The 18,937-nt window shown below is 38.6% G+C and overlaps 1 protein-coding gene across 1 annotated transcript in view; it reads left to right on the top strand.

The window, feature by feature from the left end:
• Positions 1-582: 582 nt before the first annotated feature.
• LOC114608618 (estrogen sulfotransferase, testis isoform-like) overlaps positions 583-18,937 on the top strand; it is a 21,694-nt gene continuing 3,339 nt past the window's right edge. The window contains exons 1-6 of the mRNA XM_028752620.1: positions 583-864; positions 2,535-2,602; positions 3,858-4,018; positions 6,766-6,891; positions 8,257-8,354; positions 17,491-17,617. Coding sequence (XP_028608453.1) covers positions 3,871-4,018; positions 6,766-6,891; positions 8,257-8,354; positions 17,491-17,617 — 499 coding nt within the window. The 5' untranslated portion in view covers positions 583-864; positions 2,535-2,602; positions 3,858-3,870. The remainder of the gene's footprint in view (positions 865-2,534; positions 2,603-3,857; positions 4,019-6,765; positions 6,892-8,256; positions 8,355-17,490; positions 17,618-18,937) is intronic.

The raw sequence follows: 18,937 nt of genomic DNA, 5'->3' as shown, positions 1-18,937 counted from the left end.
ACTTAATAAACAGAAGGATTAACACAAATCTAATGAAAACTTTTTCAATGAAAGCTTGAACATAGATGTTTATAGCTGGTTTATTTTCAATAATCAGACAAAACACTTTTTAAGGTTAAGGAATTAGTATATACATGTATATATACATATACATATATGCATTATGTGCATATTTATGTATATATAATATATGTACATTATACCCATAGTTTGTTGTTTAATAATAATGAGTAATGATTCAGTTACTATTTTTTCTATAGCTTTACAGATTTTTATTTCAGGAAATCAAGTGTTTCAGAAACTACTGTATTTTCTGTGTAGATATGATTCACTTACAGAGGGATTATTATTATTTCCACCAACTTTTTAAAAAGAAAGCAGACACTTTCGATGAAGAATTACTTACCCAATGCTTATCCTACTAGATACAAGGCAGTGTCTAACTATAAAGTGTGACCCTGCTGTTGAGTTAGCTATGGTTTAATAATTAAGCTTAATTGTGACATAGCTAAAAGTACATATAAAATGTGAAGTCATTAGAGGGATATTGAAGCTTTTATGACCCAACACTTCTCCGAAGAAGGTGGGTTAATTCAACAGAAACAGGAGAGGTAACAACAATGAAATGCATTTATTTTGAGGCGCTGATGGAGATGGAGACTTAGGAACAGCTGACAGTCTTCTTCCTTGGAGTCAAAGCAGATCACAGAAAAGGCTGGAGCACTATTGTGTTGCACAAGCCCTGGGGTCACTTCCCCCCTGCTTAATCACAGCAATGGGAATGACTTTTGTCTGGAAACTGAGTGCTATAAAACTTGTGTATTGTAGAGAGTGGAGCAAGGCTCCTCCAAGAGTTGTGCCAATGTGAGTGCTGCTTACTAGATCTATTTTAGCTATGTGTTCTTTTATATACACAGCTGTTTTGGAACTATGGGCAGCCCTTTTTGGAGATTCTAATCTAATTATAACTTTCTCCCTTCCCTTTCCTCCCTCCAAACGCCCCTATATATACCTACCCATTTCAAATTCATGGCCTCTTAATTCATAGATATCTATTGCTTAAATATATGCATGTATATAAGCATATGTATTCCCAATATAACCCTTCAATCTATATAGTGCTACTTATTGTTTTTTATTTTATTTTATTTTTTAGGTTTTCTTCTTTCTCTCTTTTTTTCTCTTCTCTCTCTCTCTCTCTCTCTCTCTCTCTCTGTCTCTCTCTCTGTCTCTCTGTCTCTCTCATTGGATTTTTTTAAATTTACGTTTCAAATGTTATACCATTTCCCGGTTTCCCCCCCCTACCCTGGAAATCCCCTATTGCATCCCCTTCTACTGATTCTTTGAGAGAGTTCCACCACCCACCCACCCACCCACTCCCACCTCCTGCTTTGGCATTCTCCTACACTGGGGCATTGAGCCTTCACAGGACCAAGGGCCTCCCCTCCCACTGATGCCTGACAAGGCCATCCTCTGTTACATATGCAGCTTGCCAGAGCCTGACAAAGGTGGATGCTTGCTGCCAACCATTGGACTGAGCACGGGGTCCCCAATGGAGGAGTTAGAGAAAGGACTGAAGGAGATCAAGGCTAGTTGCAACCCATAGGAAGAACAACAATATCAACGAACCAGACCTCCCAGAGCTCCCAGGGACTAAACCACCAACCAAAGAGTACATATGGAGGGACCCATGGCTCCAGCCACATATATATAGTGCTACCTATATGTACGTTTTCAGGGATGATTGTTTGGCCCAGAGCAACCACAGTTTTAAATAGAATGCACTTCTCATAGGTTGTTAGATACAGTTAAGTGCCACAAAGCCTTCTTTTGCTGTGCTCTTGGTCCATGTTCCTAACTCTTTTAGGTTCTTTCCTGTTAGTGTTTCCTATCACTCCTTTAAGGTGTTGTTTGCAACTTCAGCCATATACTTGTCATTATTCATCAGTAAATGAGAGGTTTTCTCACTCCACACTAGCTCCTGTTTCCTTCCTGGCCTCCTCTTTTCTCCTTGTCCATTTCTTCTTACTCTGTTATGAATGAGCAATTTAACAAATGGAAAACGAATGGATTGCTTAAGTCTGACATATTACCCAAAGGGGAGAAACAGAAGAAGAGGAGGGTAGAGAAACAACAAGTAGCACTATATAGATTGAAGGGTTATATTGGGAATATATACATTTATACAAATCTCTCTCTATCTCTCTCTCTGTCTCTCATCTCTAACATCTCTCTCTCTCTCTCTCTCTCTCTGTCTCTCATCTCTATCTCTATCATCTCTATCTCTATCTCTATCTCTATCTCTATCTCTATCTCTATCTCTATATCATCTGTATCTATATCTAATCTGAGTGTGTGAACTTTAACTTATGACTAAGTACAGTCTTCCACCATCCATTACATTATAGCCAATCCCTGCAAGTTAATCTCTGCCTCCTTCTCTGGCTGTCAGAATAAAAGCTCACAAGAAACATTCCAAGTGTGCAACCAGTTCTCATTTTGTTTTTTGTTTTTTGTTTTTTTGGGGGCTTAAGACTCGTGCTGCCATTCAAAGAGAACTAAACCGGATCACTTCACTTCTCTCATGGGATCATCTGGACAGGTTGTACTTTTTAATTATTATTATCAGAATTTACATATATATTGTAAAATGCAAAATTTATGTCAATTAATAAGTTGTTAAAATAAAGGGATGATAAAGTCCGTGTTGATACTATGCCTAATTGATAATGTATATCACTTCAAACCTTTTTAAATCACTTGTCACAAAGGTGTTTTTAGATATGCTTTAATGGTTAAAGATCTTTAAAATAGAATTTATGTGTTACAGGAAAGTATTGGATGAAATTGCTATAAAGAATCTTGAAAATACTATTGCGATTTCTTATGTAAATAACTTAATACAACAAAAAAATCAATTAATTGACAAATCATTCATGTGTATTTCATTTACCAAATATACATTTTTTAAAAAAAATGGAAACACAGTAGAAGCTAGCCAATTAAAAATATAGCCTAATACTGAGAGTAGCAAATGTTTCTCAGAATGGCCTTTGTGTCACTGTGGTGGGGACTGGCAGAAATGTATATGAAAAGACAACTGCTTTCAGGCATTTTACTCAAATCTAGACTAAAACTGGAAAACTAAGGACTCAACAAAACTTTTCAGTATTTGTCATAGAGTGGAGGAAAGGCAGTCGAATGTGAAGGGAGCTGACTAAAGTTCAGATAAGGAGGTAGAAGAGGAAATGATTTTAAACAAAGGAGAAAACATATCTGAACTCACTAACTGTATGACTTTCATTTTAAACAATTTGTGTTGCTCTTTCTGTACAACTGACACCTATTGACCTCTTTTAAAAATAGTATTAGCAATATCTCACTGAAATACACATTTTAGGGAAAACCACACAAGTATAGGACATTTATGAGAAAAAAATTGTGGGAGGAAAGAGGCTTTTTGATATCAGCACTTTTCCTCTGAGACAGCTTAACTACGAAGTAACAGCTTGATGACAGGCTCCTGCTTAAGCTGTAGGTTAACCCTGTTAATTGCAAGCCAATTCTTAGAACTGTGGCTCAATCCATATACTATAATTCACTTGAGTACACAATTTAATAAAGCAAGCAGTGACTATTGTAGTTATCTATAGAAATGGACACTTATTTCCTGTAAATTTTCTCATAGAATATATCCCGATTATAGTTTCCCCTCCCTCGACTCATATTGAGTATGCTTTTACCCTATGTAACAGGGAAGGAGCAGCATTTAACTGGCCTTTGTATGCATAGTGTGGCTAATGTGAAAGCATTGCAACGTGAATACAAAATTTAAAACATCTGTTTTCTTTTCCCAGTACACCGCTTGAGATGGAGACTTCTAAGCCTGAGTATTATGAGTTTTTTGGTGAGTTCCGTGGAGTTCTAATGGATAAACGGTTCACCAAATATTGGGAAGATGTTGAAACATTCTTGGCAAGGCCAGATGACCTTGTCATTGCTACTTACCCTAAATCTGGTAAGTGTCTCTGCTCTGACAGGATGTTGCTTAACACCTAGGAATGATGAACCTGCATGAGGTCACCAGCATTAGAGTTTTTACCTGACATACTCATTTCCCATTAAAAAGACAGTTGAAGCAATATTAGTGTCAAATATTAATAAACTGCACATGACAGACTCTGTTCCACAATCTCAAACTACCAGAACATGATGAATAACCTCCTTAAGCCATGGGTAAATTGAAAGTGTTGATCTCACAATTTTATTGTTCAATATAGATGAGTCAATCTAAGAGATGCATTGCAGAACAAATATTTTTAAACTACTGTGTTTATATTATTGCTCTGCATATGTATTACAAGCTTTTTCTATTTCAAAAATAATTTAAATGTCTATGAGTACTTACAGAAAGATATCAGGAGACTTAAATATAGCAATGGATTGTATTCTTGCCATTCATTTTAGGCAAAAGAAATGGAAATTTATAAATTTATTTATATTTATATAAATTTATCAAATTTATTTCTCTCCCTGTGATACAAGCTCATTTTGTTCTTTTATAAACCTTTTCAAAGATAACCAATAAGACTCTTTTGGGGAATTACCTTCTTTTCATCAGATGTACTCACAGATTTTAATTTCATTATATATTCATAGACAGTAATTCTTTTTTGAGATTAGCTCTACGACTATAAATATCTTTGGAGTCTTAATACTATACTCTTAGTCTGTTTGTTTGTTTTTATGAGTATACTGTTGTTGACTTCAGACATACCTGAAGAGGACATAGATCCCATTACAGATGGTTGTGAGTCACCTTGTGGTTCCTGGGAAATGAACTTAGGGCCTCTGGAACAGCAGCCAGTGCTCTTAACTGCTAAACCTTCTCTTTAGCCACCAATATTATATTCTTAGGAGCTGGAGAAGTCTGATCTTATATTCTCTGTCGGCTTATTATTAACATTTGACACTTAAAAATGTATCAGCTATCTATTTATGAAAGTGTGATATTACAATTCTAATTTTTAGGAAACAACAGAATTGTGACATTGAAAGTAGCCCCCTCACACACACACATACACACAGACACACACACACTGCATATACACATACACACATACACAAACGAGAGTGAAAACTACTGTGTCTTTGGCAACTCTTTTCTAAAACTGTCCCCCTCTTTTTCTTCTTGGCTCAACTCAATGCCACACAACACTGTTATCTGAAGAGAGAGCACAGAGTAATTCTCATTTCAATTTTTGTTTGTATTTATCTACAACTATCCAGGAAGATGCTTAATCTACTTGTTCTGATAACTAGGTCTCACTGTTATCATAAAAATGTTTTTTTTCTTCTGTGTGTATGTGCACTGCTTACATACTTAGTGTCCACAGAGAAAGCACAAATGATGATGTCAGCTTCTGTAGAGCTAGAGTGATGGATTTCTTGAGCTGTCATTTTGGGGTGGGAGCCAAAATCAGGTCCTGTGGTTGGGCAAGAAGCAGTCTTAGGTGACAGGCTGTATTTCTGACTCTCCTCTGGGGCGCTTGAAGTACTGCAGGCACGCAGCTCAGGGGTGGCAGAACACAGTCCATAAAGGGGGTCCTCAGTCTATGTTTTCCCCAGGTGGGAAACAGCAGAGTCTGGGAAGATTGCTGTGGTTCTCAGTCTGGTGTGTACTCAGGGGAAGCTGACTTACAGTAGTGATATAGAAAAAAAGGGTTCCCTTCAGGGCATTTGGTGGGACCAGGAGATAAGAAGCATTCTTACAGAGATTTAGGTACAGCCATTTAGGACAAAGGCTGCCACTGTGGTCACTGAGGAAGAGAAGGTGGCCTTTGTTTGTTCAGACTGCTTTATTTGATGATGGGTGTGAATATATACATCTTACTCAGGGTGATCCAGGGATTAAACACCTTTTGCAGGAAGGAATGACCAGGAAGGCAAGCTCATAGGCTAAACACTCCAGGCCTATCTAGATACCTCGTTAGCATGTCTAACTCCAGGTTTTTATGTGACTCTCCTCAGGCAAAGGCAAGTGTGGGGGGTTGGAATCCGTGGATAAGGTCAGAGACAGAGAAAACTTGCTAACAAGGGAGTCTCTCCCATTTTGCATCAAGCACAAAGGCTATCCAGCCCTGATGGGCTTCAACCTTAATTAGCAGTTTTCCCACTCTTAGGTGCTGAGCTATTGTTGCAGCTTCATGAGGGAGCAGCTTAACATTCTATGTGTAGCAGCAGGGGCAGCAGCACTGAGTATAAATCCCTCCTTTGTACATCTTCAAACTCTATCTTCTTGTCTGTATTACAACATATTGAGAAAGAAAACTATAATTTGTTATTACTGGTTTTCTATTTAGTTTTTCTGACTATCATCAAAGGTCACATATGCAATTCATACTTTCTTATATCCTGTGACTTAGGCCTCAGTTTAGGCGTAAGAATTACCAATAAAGTCTATAGCTGGAAAGTATGTTTTTATGTGTCAATCAAGCTCACCTTCTATTCAAGTGTCCTTACTTCTTACTCATAAGAATGTTATTTGTTATAATAATGTCAGAGTTTATCATGGGAGGTCTGAACACATGGACTAGTTGTTATTCATAACAGTATACATCCATATATATCAGAGTTATTTTGGGTGGTGTATATTTAAATATTCAAGAAAATGTTCTTTGAGTTCTGATGATTTAAACACTATAGAAATATACTGTTATCAGCCATACGAGGTCATTGGAGAATCAGGTGTATTTGATTTTACAGGTTCCACATGGATTAGTGAAATTGTGTATATGATCTATAAAGAAGGTGATGTGGAAAAATGCATGGAAGATGCAATTTTTAACAGAGTACCTCTCCTGGAGTGCAGAAAGGAAGACCTAATAAATGGTAATTTTAAATTAATTGTAAAAGATGTATGCATATATTTTAAGTTACATGTATATTTGTGATAGATAGATTACATAGATACAGTTATGTTGTAATAAGAGCAAAGAGATTTTAAGTAACATAGGCAGTTAATATTCTGTCATCTATATATGAGATTCTAAAGCTAAATCCAGAGTAGTCTCATAGCATGGCATGTACCTGGAACAGTGAATGGTCCTAACTATTTGTTCTGGGAGAGTCTTATAATAATGTCAGCATTTATTTCTCTGTTTCCAGGAGTTGAAAATATTATAAATACTAGAAAATTATTCATTGAATATCAAGGATAGTTAAAACTGTATTCATGAACACTTGCCTACCAACATGTGAAAAATTACTCACTTTGATTGATGAAACTATTTGACCTCACTTTGTGATTTATTGATTAATAATTTTCTTTACAGCAAGATTGCATTATTATTATGAAGTCAAACTAGAATCTTACTGCTGCAAGCAGGCTACTCTTATCTGTTATGAGCAGGCTATGGATAAAGGGTTAGAACCCCCCTCGGGGAGAGGAGCAATAGGTCCTGCTCCACTCAGGGATAGTATACTGGATTTGACTGTGAGATCATCAGCTCCTGGAGAGGGAAGTGAGAGTATGCCAAGAGACAGAGGATTTGTGATTCAGTCACTTTTTAATGATGCACAGCAAGCAAACACAAACAGAAATGCTAAGGCTGTTGCTATAACACGATATTGCCACATGTCCTATGCATTGCCTCTGACAATGTGCACAATAAATTGCTAAATAATAAATTGATAATTACCAAAGAAATAAGCATAGCAATAAATACTTCATTCATTCATGGATTATACGACCTGAGTCTTTTTGATGGTGTCAGGTTACAGGTCCGGAGTCTGGGAAGGTGGGGTCAGGCTGTGGCTTCCAGATAGTTTGACCTCATAGGGTGCTTGACCACAAAGAAGCTGGAGGCATTGGTCTCTCGGTTTGAAGTTGGGCTTGGTCATGAAGTTGGAGGCATAGGTCTCTCAGTTAACTCTTTGATGACCAGGTGCTGAGGAGGCTTTGTCTGGAGGATCACATTGGCCAGTCATGAATACAAGAGTGAATGAAGTGCTCTGGTCGGGCTTCTCTTTTATGTTGGATTTGGCATTATGATGTGTACAGCAGATAACCACTCATGTCTGGTTATCGCTGGGCTCTGACCTTTTCCAGACTTGTCTTTACAAGTACCAGACTAGTCTCTACAAGTTTCCTATTATAAAATGGAGTTGGTCCTGTTTAAGGGCCTGCTCCTTACACTTACATAAACTCTTTTGAAAATACCCATTCATATTTTGTCTGTTTATTTTTCAAACCAGGAGTAAAACAACTAAAAGAGAAGGAATCTTCTAGAATAATGAGAACTCACCTGCCACCAAAGCTCCTTCCAGCATCATTTTGGGAAAAGAATTGCAAGGTAACCAGAATTAGATTATCTTAGACTTTCATGAAACCCTGCACTTTGTAGGTCACAAGGGACCTAAAAGGCATCTTATCCAAACTTTATTGTTGGGAGTAATATTTAAAATTGGTGGCACCCAATCTGGTTTGTTCTTAAGCAGCTGCCACATTCCTGACTAGACAAGGACTGAGGCCAAGAGCAGCAGTGTGTTCCCACTGCTGCTTCTGCTCAGACACCAGCTCAGGCCAGTCAGAAGCACCAGCCCTGGCACCCACAAGACGCCATTGTGGTAGCTAGATCAGCCAATCCACCAGGCTGTCCTCAATGCTTGGGGAGGCCCTCGCTCAAGTCGTGGGAATTCACAGCCACCCAGAAACTCAAGAGACTGAACTTGCTTCAAACCGCAAAAGGCTTTATTTTGAGATATCAGCTGGCTGAGGCCGAGACTCACAAGAGGAGTGTCAACCCTGAGGCCAGAGGGAGAAGGGTATTTAAAGAAGAAAACCACAAACCAGGGGGGTGAAGGGGAATCAAAAACCATCAGCAGACAGTATCATAAAAACAGTGGAAGGTCCCCAGCCCATTCGATCATGTGGGAAACTCACCCTGTGTACTTATCTTTTTCAATAATTTAATCTTGTTTAATCATCTATCGTGTGGCCAACCATTCCTTGGAACCCAGAGCCCAGAGCCTAAGGAATAGATGAAGTGCATTCTTGGTTCTGCCTTTTTGTGGTTGGCTAAGTTTCTGGAACACAGCTGGCCTGGTTTCAGCCTCTATATGATAGGGGTCTCAAAAAAGGTTTATTCTTTTCATTCCCTACTTTTTATATTAAATAGTTTTAATCATAAAACTAAACTTCAGTGCCATCATAATTTTCATTTACTTGGCTCGGTACAGTCCGATATTGTTGGCGAAGCATCAAAATCTGAACAGCGCTTATTCTTTTCTTATTGTCATAACTAGCTCCACCTGGCCCTAGACTTTTATTTGTTAGTAAAAAGAAAAACCCCTACAGTTACTAGGGTCCCCAGTGCCACAGCCCCCCATCAGCACTGTCTTCACTGACACCCAGTTCCCCTACCTCAGATGCCTTGTCTCCTTTAGGGTCCCAACCCTGCATCGAGCTGTGAACTCTGCCCAATCCCCACTGCTATGGATCCAATAAGCCAGACATATATCTAGGTAGGCCACCATCTACTCCTGCACTTGTCCCATTAATGGCTCTATTTCTTTGTTGACACTCTCAGTACACAGAGTAGTCACAAAGACTAAGAATGTCACAAGATGTCCCCAGTTGGGGCCTCCTTGGAAAAGTCTGTCAGAATCCTGGGTCAAGCATTGCTGGGCTGAGCCTGTGGTCACATGTAGCTGAGCAGCCAGGTCAGAGAAAGTGTGCCGGAATTGAGTATCAAACTTGCAGAACCAGGTATGGTCCTTTTTAATGGAGCTTAAAGTTCTCAGCTTGGTGACACTGGACTGGCACTGTGTCTCCCACTCAGAATTGGTGTGGCACACTTGGGTCTCTGGTCTCATAGGCTTCTTTCAGCTGTTCCCAAACCTAGCGCCAGACCATCTCACGTGCTTTCATGCAACAGACAAAGGTTTAGAAAGGACAGCATCAGGATCATATACTCCACCTGCCTCAGTAAGTGGTGGTGGCCCCACACACATGATCTCAGAAGACTTAAGCTTAAATCGTCCTGGATTGTTCCAAACTCAGAACAAGGTGAAGAGAAGGAGGGCTGTCCAGTCATTACCACCAGTCTCCAATGTTAATTTAATTAAGGTCTGCTTAATGGTTCTATTTATCCTCTCTACCTGCCCTGAGCTCTGGGGTTTATAAGCACAATGTAATTTCCAATTAATTCCCAGTTGGGTGGCCAGTCCCTGACTTACCTGGGCAACCAAGGCAGGTCCATTAACAGACCAAATTATCTTGGGTATTGCAAACCTTGGAAAGATCTCCTCCAGGATCTTCTTAGCCATCATATTGGCAGTTTCATTTTTAGCGGGGAAGGCTTTGACACATCCTGAAAAGATGTCTATAAAAACTAAAAGATATTTATGTCTATATTTTGTCGGTTTGACTTTTGTGAAGTCTACCTCCCAGTAAGCTCCAGGGCGGTCGCCTCTGAGTCTCGTTCCCATGGTATACATGGAAGGTCTGGCATTAGTTATGGCACAAGCTTTACAATTTCTCACCACAGCTTCCGCCAAATCAGACAGTCTTATAATATAATATTCAGAGGATCTTACCATATCTTTTAACTTCTTGGTTCCCAGATGGGTCAGATAATGTAGATTAGTGACATATTTCTTACCTTCTTCTTGTGGGAGAATTAATTTACTGTCTTTGTTTTTATTACCCCATAAGGGGTTTCAGAGTGAAAGCCCAATTTGTCCATCACTTGATAGTCATCGGTGGTGTATCTGAAACTGGTATCTCGAGTGTAAAAATACGCTCTGAAACCCTTAACTGCTAGAATCATTGCTCCCTGGGCAGCTTTCTTGGCAGCCATGTCAGCCATCTGGTTTCCTTTTGCAACAGTGTCCTGAGCCCTCTAGTGCCCAGGACAGTGGATGATAGCCATTTTCTTTGGCAGATGGATGGCCTCAAGGAGGCTCAGTATTTCTTCTTTATTTTTAATGTCCTTGCCTGCAGATGTCAGCAGTCCCCTTTGTCTATAAATTGCTTTGTTTATAAATTGCACCATGTATATGAGCTGTGGCAAAAGCATATTGGCTGTCTGTGTTGATATTGATGGGCTTCCTTGCTGCCATTCACAGGGCTTGTGTCAGAGCCATAAGTTGTGGTTTTGGGGGAGAAATACCAGATTACTTGCTTTCTGTCTACCACTGCAGCTCCCGCCATTTGTTTACCTTCTATCATGAAGCTGTTGCCATCTGTATACCAGTTTGGACTTCCTTGCCAGGGCAGGTCCTTCAGGTCACTCCAAGTACCCGTTTCTTTTGCCAGGATGTCAACACAGTGATGGACGGGAGAAGAGTTGTCAGTCACAGGCAGCAAGGTGACAGGATTCAAGATGGCCGGGGTACAAAGATCACCCTTTTGGTCAACAACAGGCTTTGATAATGCATCATGCGAGCATTAGTCATCCATCTGTCGGTAGGGGGGGCTGTCGAACAATATTCTTAAGAGATTGAGGTGCCACAACAGTTATCTGTTGCCACAGAGTCAATTTATCAGCATCTATGACAACTAAGGCCACAGCAGCAATGGCTTTTAGGCAGGTGGGCTATCCACTGGCACCTGGCGAGGGGTGGTTGGAGCAGGGATCTGGGTGACAGTCTTTTTCCTGGCTTCCATCAGCCACCATTTTTCATCTTTCAGGGTATATCCTAGATAAGCGACCTCAGTTCTTCACACTTGAGCTTTTTTGGCAGATGCCCGATACCCCAACTCACCCAGTTTGTAAATCATATCAGTTCCTCTCTGGTGGGAGTGAACTAAGGAGGTTATATGGGTTTGGTACAGTTGGATAAATGTCTTGTACTCTCTTATTGACTTCTCTTAAATCTTGTACTGGCCTGTAATCATTAGTGCCTGGCTTCTTTACTGGCAGTAGGGAGGTAATCCATGGCGATTGGTAGGGAACCTGAATACCTTGCTGTAACAGTCTTTGAATGTGAGGTCTAATTCCTTCTCTGGCTTCACGACTCATTGGATACTGTCGTACCCCAATGGGGAGTTGCCAGCTTTCAGTCAACCCAAGCTTTCAGAAATTCTGCTAGCCATTCACTGATATCTGGGGCTTCTAGCTGCTTTTGAAACTCATGAAGCCGGTACTCTTTTTCTAATTTCAAGGCCAGTATCATAGAGGTGGGGGTCCCCCAGGTCATTCTGGTCCTGTCTGAGCAAACTTAATCTGTGCCTTCAGTTTTGTCTTCAAGGGCCAGAACCTTAGGGGTCCTGCCCTTTCTGTTTATAGTAAGCACACCGATCCTTTTCCAGTAAATATTGCTGCATCACTCTTCCTCCACCAGGCTTTGACCTTCTGTCACCCAGGTTCCCTGTCTAAGTCCTGTCCTATCTCTGTCTTTCTCTCGCCTGTCTTCTCTTGCCTCTCTCTCTCTCTCTCTCTCTCTCTCTCTCTCTCTCTCATTTCTCTTCCTCAGTCTCCCTCTTATGGTACGCTTTCTTTGCCTCCTTGACTAAGTCCTGCAGGGTATAATCCTGCAATCTTTCTATACATTGGAATTTCTTTCTAATATTAGGTGCTGACAGTCCTATAAAGGCCATCAAAAGGAGTATAGTGTTTATAGGCTTCCATTAGCCTTTCAAGTAGCACTGACAGTGTCTCATTAGGCCCCTGAAGTATCTTTCTCACCTTGGCCAAATTGGTGGGACATCTGGCTGTCCCTTGGAGACACACTAGAGCCCGGTGGTAGCAACCTCTACCTACCTTCAGCCATATTATAATCTCAGTCTGGTCAGTTGAAGGGAAATCCAACATCTATTTCATGGGGAGTTGCGTAGGCTGCCCATTTGTGCCTGGAATGTTTTTACAGGCTTCCAACAGGATCTGCTCCTTTCCTTCTGTAGTAAAGAGAACCTACAAAAGCTGTTGACAATCATCCCAGGTGGGCTGGTGGGAAAACATCAAAGACTTTACCAGTCCCATCAGACTGGCTGGGTTATCTGAAAAGGAAGGGTGATTAGTCTTCTAAGACCACCACAGATATCTCCTCTTTAATCTTGAGGGGGGCTTGAATTTGTCTCTACCACCATATCTAATTGGCAGCAGGCCAGTATTGTGTCACAGACACACAGCCACAATAGCTTCAACAGATGCCACCCTAGGTGGCAGTGGGCAAAGACCACCTTATGACAGAGAAGGGGTCATTTCTGACCCTATCTCCCATACAAACGAACTCTAGAGCATCCTCTAGAGAACTGTGGCCTACAGTGTGCCAACACGTCTGTTCCACTGCTTCCACTTCCCACGAATTCCCTCCTGGAATTCGTAACCTGACCCTATTCCAGGGTTACAAAATGCTCTCTGGGGCTTGCCCAGTTCCCGCTCCTGCCAGGAGCACAGAAACCAGGCTAAACAGACAGTTACCCCTGCCATGAGCACACAGAGACTTCACAGACACAGTACATAAACCTTTGTCCTTGTCACGGGCACAGACATTTCACAAACACAGTACACAGTCCGTTGTCATTGTCATGGGCACAAACACTTTATGAACACAAAATCAAAGAACAGACAGACAGCACACAGACCTGCTCAAGCATGTGGACCTCCAAGTGGGTTCTTGGAGATTAGGGTGGTTGCAAATCCCAGATGAGCCACCAATGAAAGACTCCAGTGAGGGGAGACCCTCGCCCAAGTCATGGGAATTGACGGCCAACCAAAAACTCAAGAGACCAAACTTGCTGCAAATCGCAAAAGATTTTATTTTGAGATATCAGCAGGCTGAGCCTGAGACTCACAAGAGGAGTGTTGACCCCAGGGTGGAGAAGGGTATTTAAAGGAGAAAACCACAAACCAGGGGGGTTAAGGGGAATCATAAAACCATCAGCAGACAGTATCATAAAAATAGTGGAAGGTCCCCAGCCCATTCAATCATGTGGAAAACACACACTGTGTACTTATTTTTTTCAAGAATTTAATCTTGTTTACTCATCTATCATGTGGCCAGCCATTCCTTGGAACCCAGAGCCCAGAGCCTAAGGACTAGATGAACTGCATTCTTGGTTCTGCCCTTTTGTGTTCAGCTAAGTTCCTGGAACACAGCTGGCCTGGTTTCAGCCTCTATATGCTAGGGGGTCGCAAAAAAGCTTTATTCTTTTAAGTAACAGCAACAACCATCCTGCTACACTTTATCACTCCTTTCTTTTAACACACAGATCTTTCAACAAATGTCAATCATTTTTAGTGTAACCCAAGTCTAGATTATATACACACTGGTTTTCTTTTGTTTTTTTGTTTTTCCTTTTTAAGGTGATCTGAACACTAGTTAAACTCTTAAGCCTTTGTTTTTGTCTGAATAAAAGAAGGTACTAATTATCATAAAATAGAACTAAGAACAATTATCTTTGCAACCTCAAGCCTAGTGCCTAACCCGTTGTAAATAAACACTGGATGAATCACAGTGGATTGAATGTCTTTATTTTACAAAATATTATGTGTGACATTGTGAGACATTCAAGTGAATCAGAATAGGATATCCAGATAAGTGTCTTGTAATAAACATTTACCCAGTGAATGAAAGTGACTGACATCATCCAGTCCACTTGCTATTAATGTACCATACACTTGAAAAAAAACAAAACAGGAGATGTGTTTTGGTTTATGGTTCTGAATCAAGGTCAAGATGTAATGCTTGCTGATAGCCTTCTCGTTGGCAAAATTTCAAGGTAACATATGAGTCAGTGAATACACATATATTTATGTCTCTAAGTCTCCTTCATTTTATTAAATGTCACGAGCACTCAAGAATTAACTACTATGATGACATTTTCTAACCCTTAGCACCTCCCAAAGGCACAAACTCTAAATACAAAAGTCAGATTGTATTCATTCTACAGGCCAAGAAACTTCATCATGAACATTGAATTTGAACGTAAATTTGGAGGGTACAAACCATATTCAAGATTACCAGTCTCCATAAGGCTAATGTCTAACAGAAAACCATAACTTATAGTAAAGTAATAAGTAACCAGACTTTATGGGTAGTACTTAGGTCATGGAAGAGAAGACTTTAATTCAAATGCATGGTTTAAAATGATGAACAGTCTATTCAAACTGAGATTCAGGAGATATCTGAAATCACTTCAACTGGAGTGGAAAGCTAAGTGTCTGTTCTGAGTAGACACGTTTTATTTTCAATTGAAGTATGATTAAACATACATCTTCCTGAATGGTTTCCTGCAGAGAAGCTCTCTCATGGTTATGTAGTTTTTTTAAATGTCTCATTGTCATTGTTAGTAAGAGTTTTGATAGAGCCATTCCTTTCCTTGTGAGAAATTTTGTAGGATGTTACTGTGCCACTGAAATTAATAGTCAGCCTTTTATTTCATACTTTTGATGCCTGAGAGGTCATCAAAGAGACAGACATAACTGAATGAATTTACCTTTGGATTATTTACAGATTGATTTATTTATCCATCAGGAAAGGTAGTGGAGAATATTTTGTAAAAGTATGTTTGGAGTAGTGGATCAGAAAGAATAAGTGTCAAGGTCAAGAAAGTGATTTTTAAAAGAGCAAAATAATGAATAAGAAATTATTCAAGGACAAGGAGTTTGAATTTGTGGTGTGATTTACAGGGAGGCATTTGGAGTAATGTATGAGGAACAAGGAGGAACAGATCTTTAATGGAGAAAAACACCTTGACACAGTATAGGCTTCCAAAATGGAACTTTAAGTGAGATGGCAAAATTCAAAATTTGGTGACAAAAGTTGAAGTCTGAATTTAAAATGAACTAATCATGGATAAATACAATAATTTAGTGAATTAGATGAACCGTGAATATAGATAATAAAAATGCATAGAAGTTGAAAAGAGCTAGCAATGTAAGGTTTAGCAAAGGAGGCTCATGTTCAAATTGTTAGTTGAAGCAAATGAATGACCAAAATCTCAAAAATAAAGCCATCAGAAGGAGAAGCATAGGCTAAGGGAGTAGCACTCTCTCAAGGGTAGGAAGTAGTAATTATATTTAACTGTGCATGGACTAGGAATCCTAGTGACAATTACATTAAAAAGTAGCAACTCCAGGAAAGAGGCAGATGCTCTCTCAATGCATTAAAAGAATGTTCAGTGAAACATATGGATTTTTCACAATATCTCCTAATGTGAGATCATAGAAATTAGGGGTTACAAATAAGAGCTCACACTGTCTCCAAGAGAGGGAAGAGAGACAGTCTCAGTCTGAAATACAGACAATGTGTGGAGATTCAAGGAACACTCCTGAAACACAGTAATGGTGTGGGCAAAGGACGAAAAGTAAGAAGTAAGTGTATGGTCACAATGGTGTGTATGTTTCCATTCAGTTAGCAAAAAGAAGCTGAGAGAATGAGAAGTTTTAAAGATTTACTATGTTTAATAACAGCTTTGGTAAAAATCAAATCTTTTGAAAGTTTTTTTAAAAGCCCTTAAACATGAGAATGAGTCTTCAAAGAATAAGCAGAAGTATCTTAAAAAAAAAAAACAACAAAAAACCAAAAAACCTGTAAGCACATAAACAAGCTAGAGATTTTAACCTTAGCCTCTTAGTTGTAGAGTGTTAAGGGCAGAACTCCTTGATGTCACTGATTAAGGGCTTGAAAGCTGAAGGAAAGAATGCAAACATGGGCTAGCACACTTTTGGAAATCTCACCAGTAGCCTTGACTATCAGACCTGAAAGAGACTACATGCTCTCTCACTTCTTAAGTGGGGAGAAAAATCTGCATAAATAAAGACTGGGCTTTTGAAGGATAGAATTTTACAGTGATAACTCTAGAAAGAGCATCTTCACAATTTGCTGATCCACTGATATTTATTTACTGCATATAAGCATAGAAACCTTCCTTGGGGGAAGGAGTAATCATTTTATTATCAAACAATGAAAGGGGTATCAAGAGGAACCTAGATTAAAAAAAATCAGAAAACTTTGAGATAAGGATTTAAAGACGACTATGTAAATTTGATTTTTTTTTTTGTAACTGCAAGCTAGTATACTACAGATATTTTTGCCTTAGTATCCAAATTGTAATAGAGTCTAAAGAACAGAAAACTGTACTCTGTATTGAGTGATCTGTCAACTTGGTATTTGTATTGATTTACTGTCAGATCTGCTATGTACTTGAATCAACTTAAATTTCACTATTTTATTCATAAAATTGGGGAAAATCTGGGTAACTCAATTTTCTTTTTGTCAGTGAAAACATCATGATGTTGTCACCTCAGGCTATTTAACAGGTTTCTTTGAAATGTCAGACTAAAGACCACCAGGACACTTAGGAAATGCTGCTTCAACTTAAGATATTAATAATATTTTTTCTATATGATGTTTATATTTTTATATTTTTTCACAATGAATTTACATTATGTTAGTTGTTGGAAACATGAATGTTTCAAACATGATGACAACATGGTAGATCGTCCAGTCTGTGATTTAATAACTTATTTCATCTTCTAGATGATCTATCTTTGCCGGAATGCCAAAGATGTGGTCGTTTCTTATTACTACTTTATGCTGATGATAAGTAGTTATCCAAATCCTGAATCTTTTTCTGAATTTGTGGAGAAATTTATGCAAGGACAAGGTAAGAGCACCTTAAATTCTTTGCATTTTCAAAGCAGGAGAATACAAATGCTATTTTGTGCAAACAAAAATAAGTAAGTCAATATAAACAGAGTTAATGTAAAATAACTATAATGTATACAAACAGCACAGTAATATATAAATAGAAATATAATATAATAAAATAGAATATAAACTTATACACACAGAGAAATAATATAAATATATAAATATACACAACTGGTTAATATATGTAAACAGAAATATAAGGTGATATGAATATATATAAACAAATATAATACAAACAGATATAGAATATAAGGTTTCTAACAGATATAATGTTATAGAAACCTGAAACACTGATGCATAGATTGATAGTAGGCTTGTGTATATGAAGATGACAGAAAATTAGAGACTCTAGTCATTCCATTTAATGCCAAGAAGTAAATGCATTGACTTGTGACATCAGTGGTGGCAATTTCTGCTCTGTAAGTCTGAGAATTACTATGTCCCTTCTCTAATATATATTTTCATATTTTAAAAAATGTTTTAGAACATTTTACAACACTATTGAAAAAAAAATAGATGAAATATAAAAGTATTGCTCATTCCTTTCCAAATAATATCCCAAGGCATTAAATGAAGTCACATGTAGGAATTTACAATCTTTCTGAATACCTGGAAAACTCTTGCTTATTCTTCTAGGCATGTAGAGTGAGCATTTTTATTTTGATTTCACTGAAAAGTAAAAAGCTTCTTGAGCATATACTATGAAAACTCTACAATTTCATTAAAATTTTGACTAAAGCAACTGAGTATGTTAGAAGATGAAGGGGCAAAGAATAGTTTGAGTTTCATTCAGTAAGTCAGGTGAATTGTACAAATAAGGATAATTGAAGAAAAATATTTTATAACCATAGAAGATAATGTTACTCATTTGATCCTTGCGACTTCCGTCATGAAGAACATATATGCTTCGAGATTGTTAGTATTATCTTTAAATTACAGAGAAAATAATTTGAATGCCTTAAAATAGTATTAGATCATTATTAATGTCATTGTGGACCTTTTGAAAAGTATCTTTGCTTGTAGTATCAAGGCACAGAGAAACATGTTTGCACTGTTCTGTTAGCTTTGGACTTGATAAAGCTGTTTTGTAAGGAAATGAAGAAAAGGTTACAACATTTGTTACATCACATTATCTCCAAATAAATTGTCCCTATGAGACCATCTTTCACAGCCTAAATACTAGTCTTTTAGTAAATGCTCAAATATTACTAATCTTTGTTTCTCTCTCTCTCTCTCTCTCTCTCTCTCTCTCTCTCTCTCTCTCTCTCTCTCT

Source organism: Grammomys surdaster, unplaced genomic scaffold (assembly GCF_004785775.1).
Source record: "Grammomys surdaster isolate TR1022 unplaced genomic scaffold, NIH_TR_1.0 125928, whole genome shotgun sequence".
In the NCBI taxonomy this organism is placed as follows: domain Eukaryota; kingdom Metazoa; phylum Chordata; class Mammalia; order Rodentia; family Muridae; genus Grammomys; species Grammomys surdaster.
The sequence above is the reverse complement of the archived record's forward strand: the minus strand, read 5'-3'. Positions and strand labels throughout refer to the sequence as shown.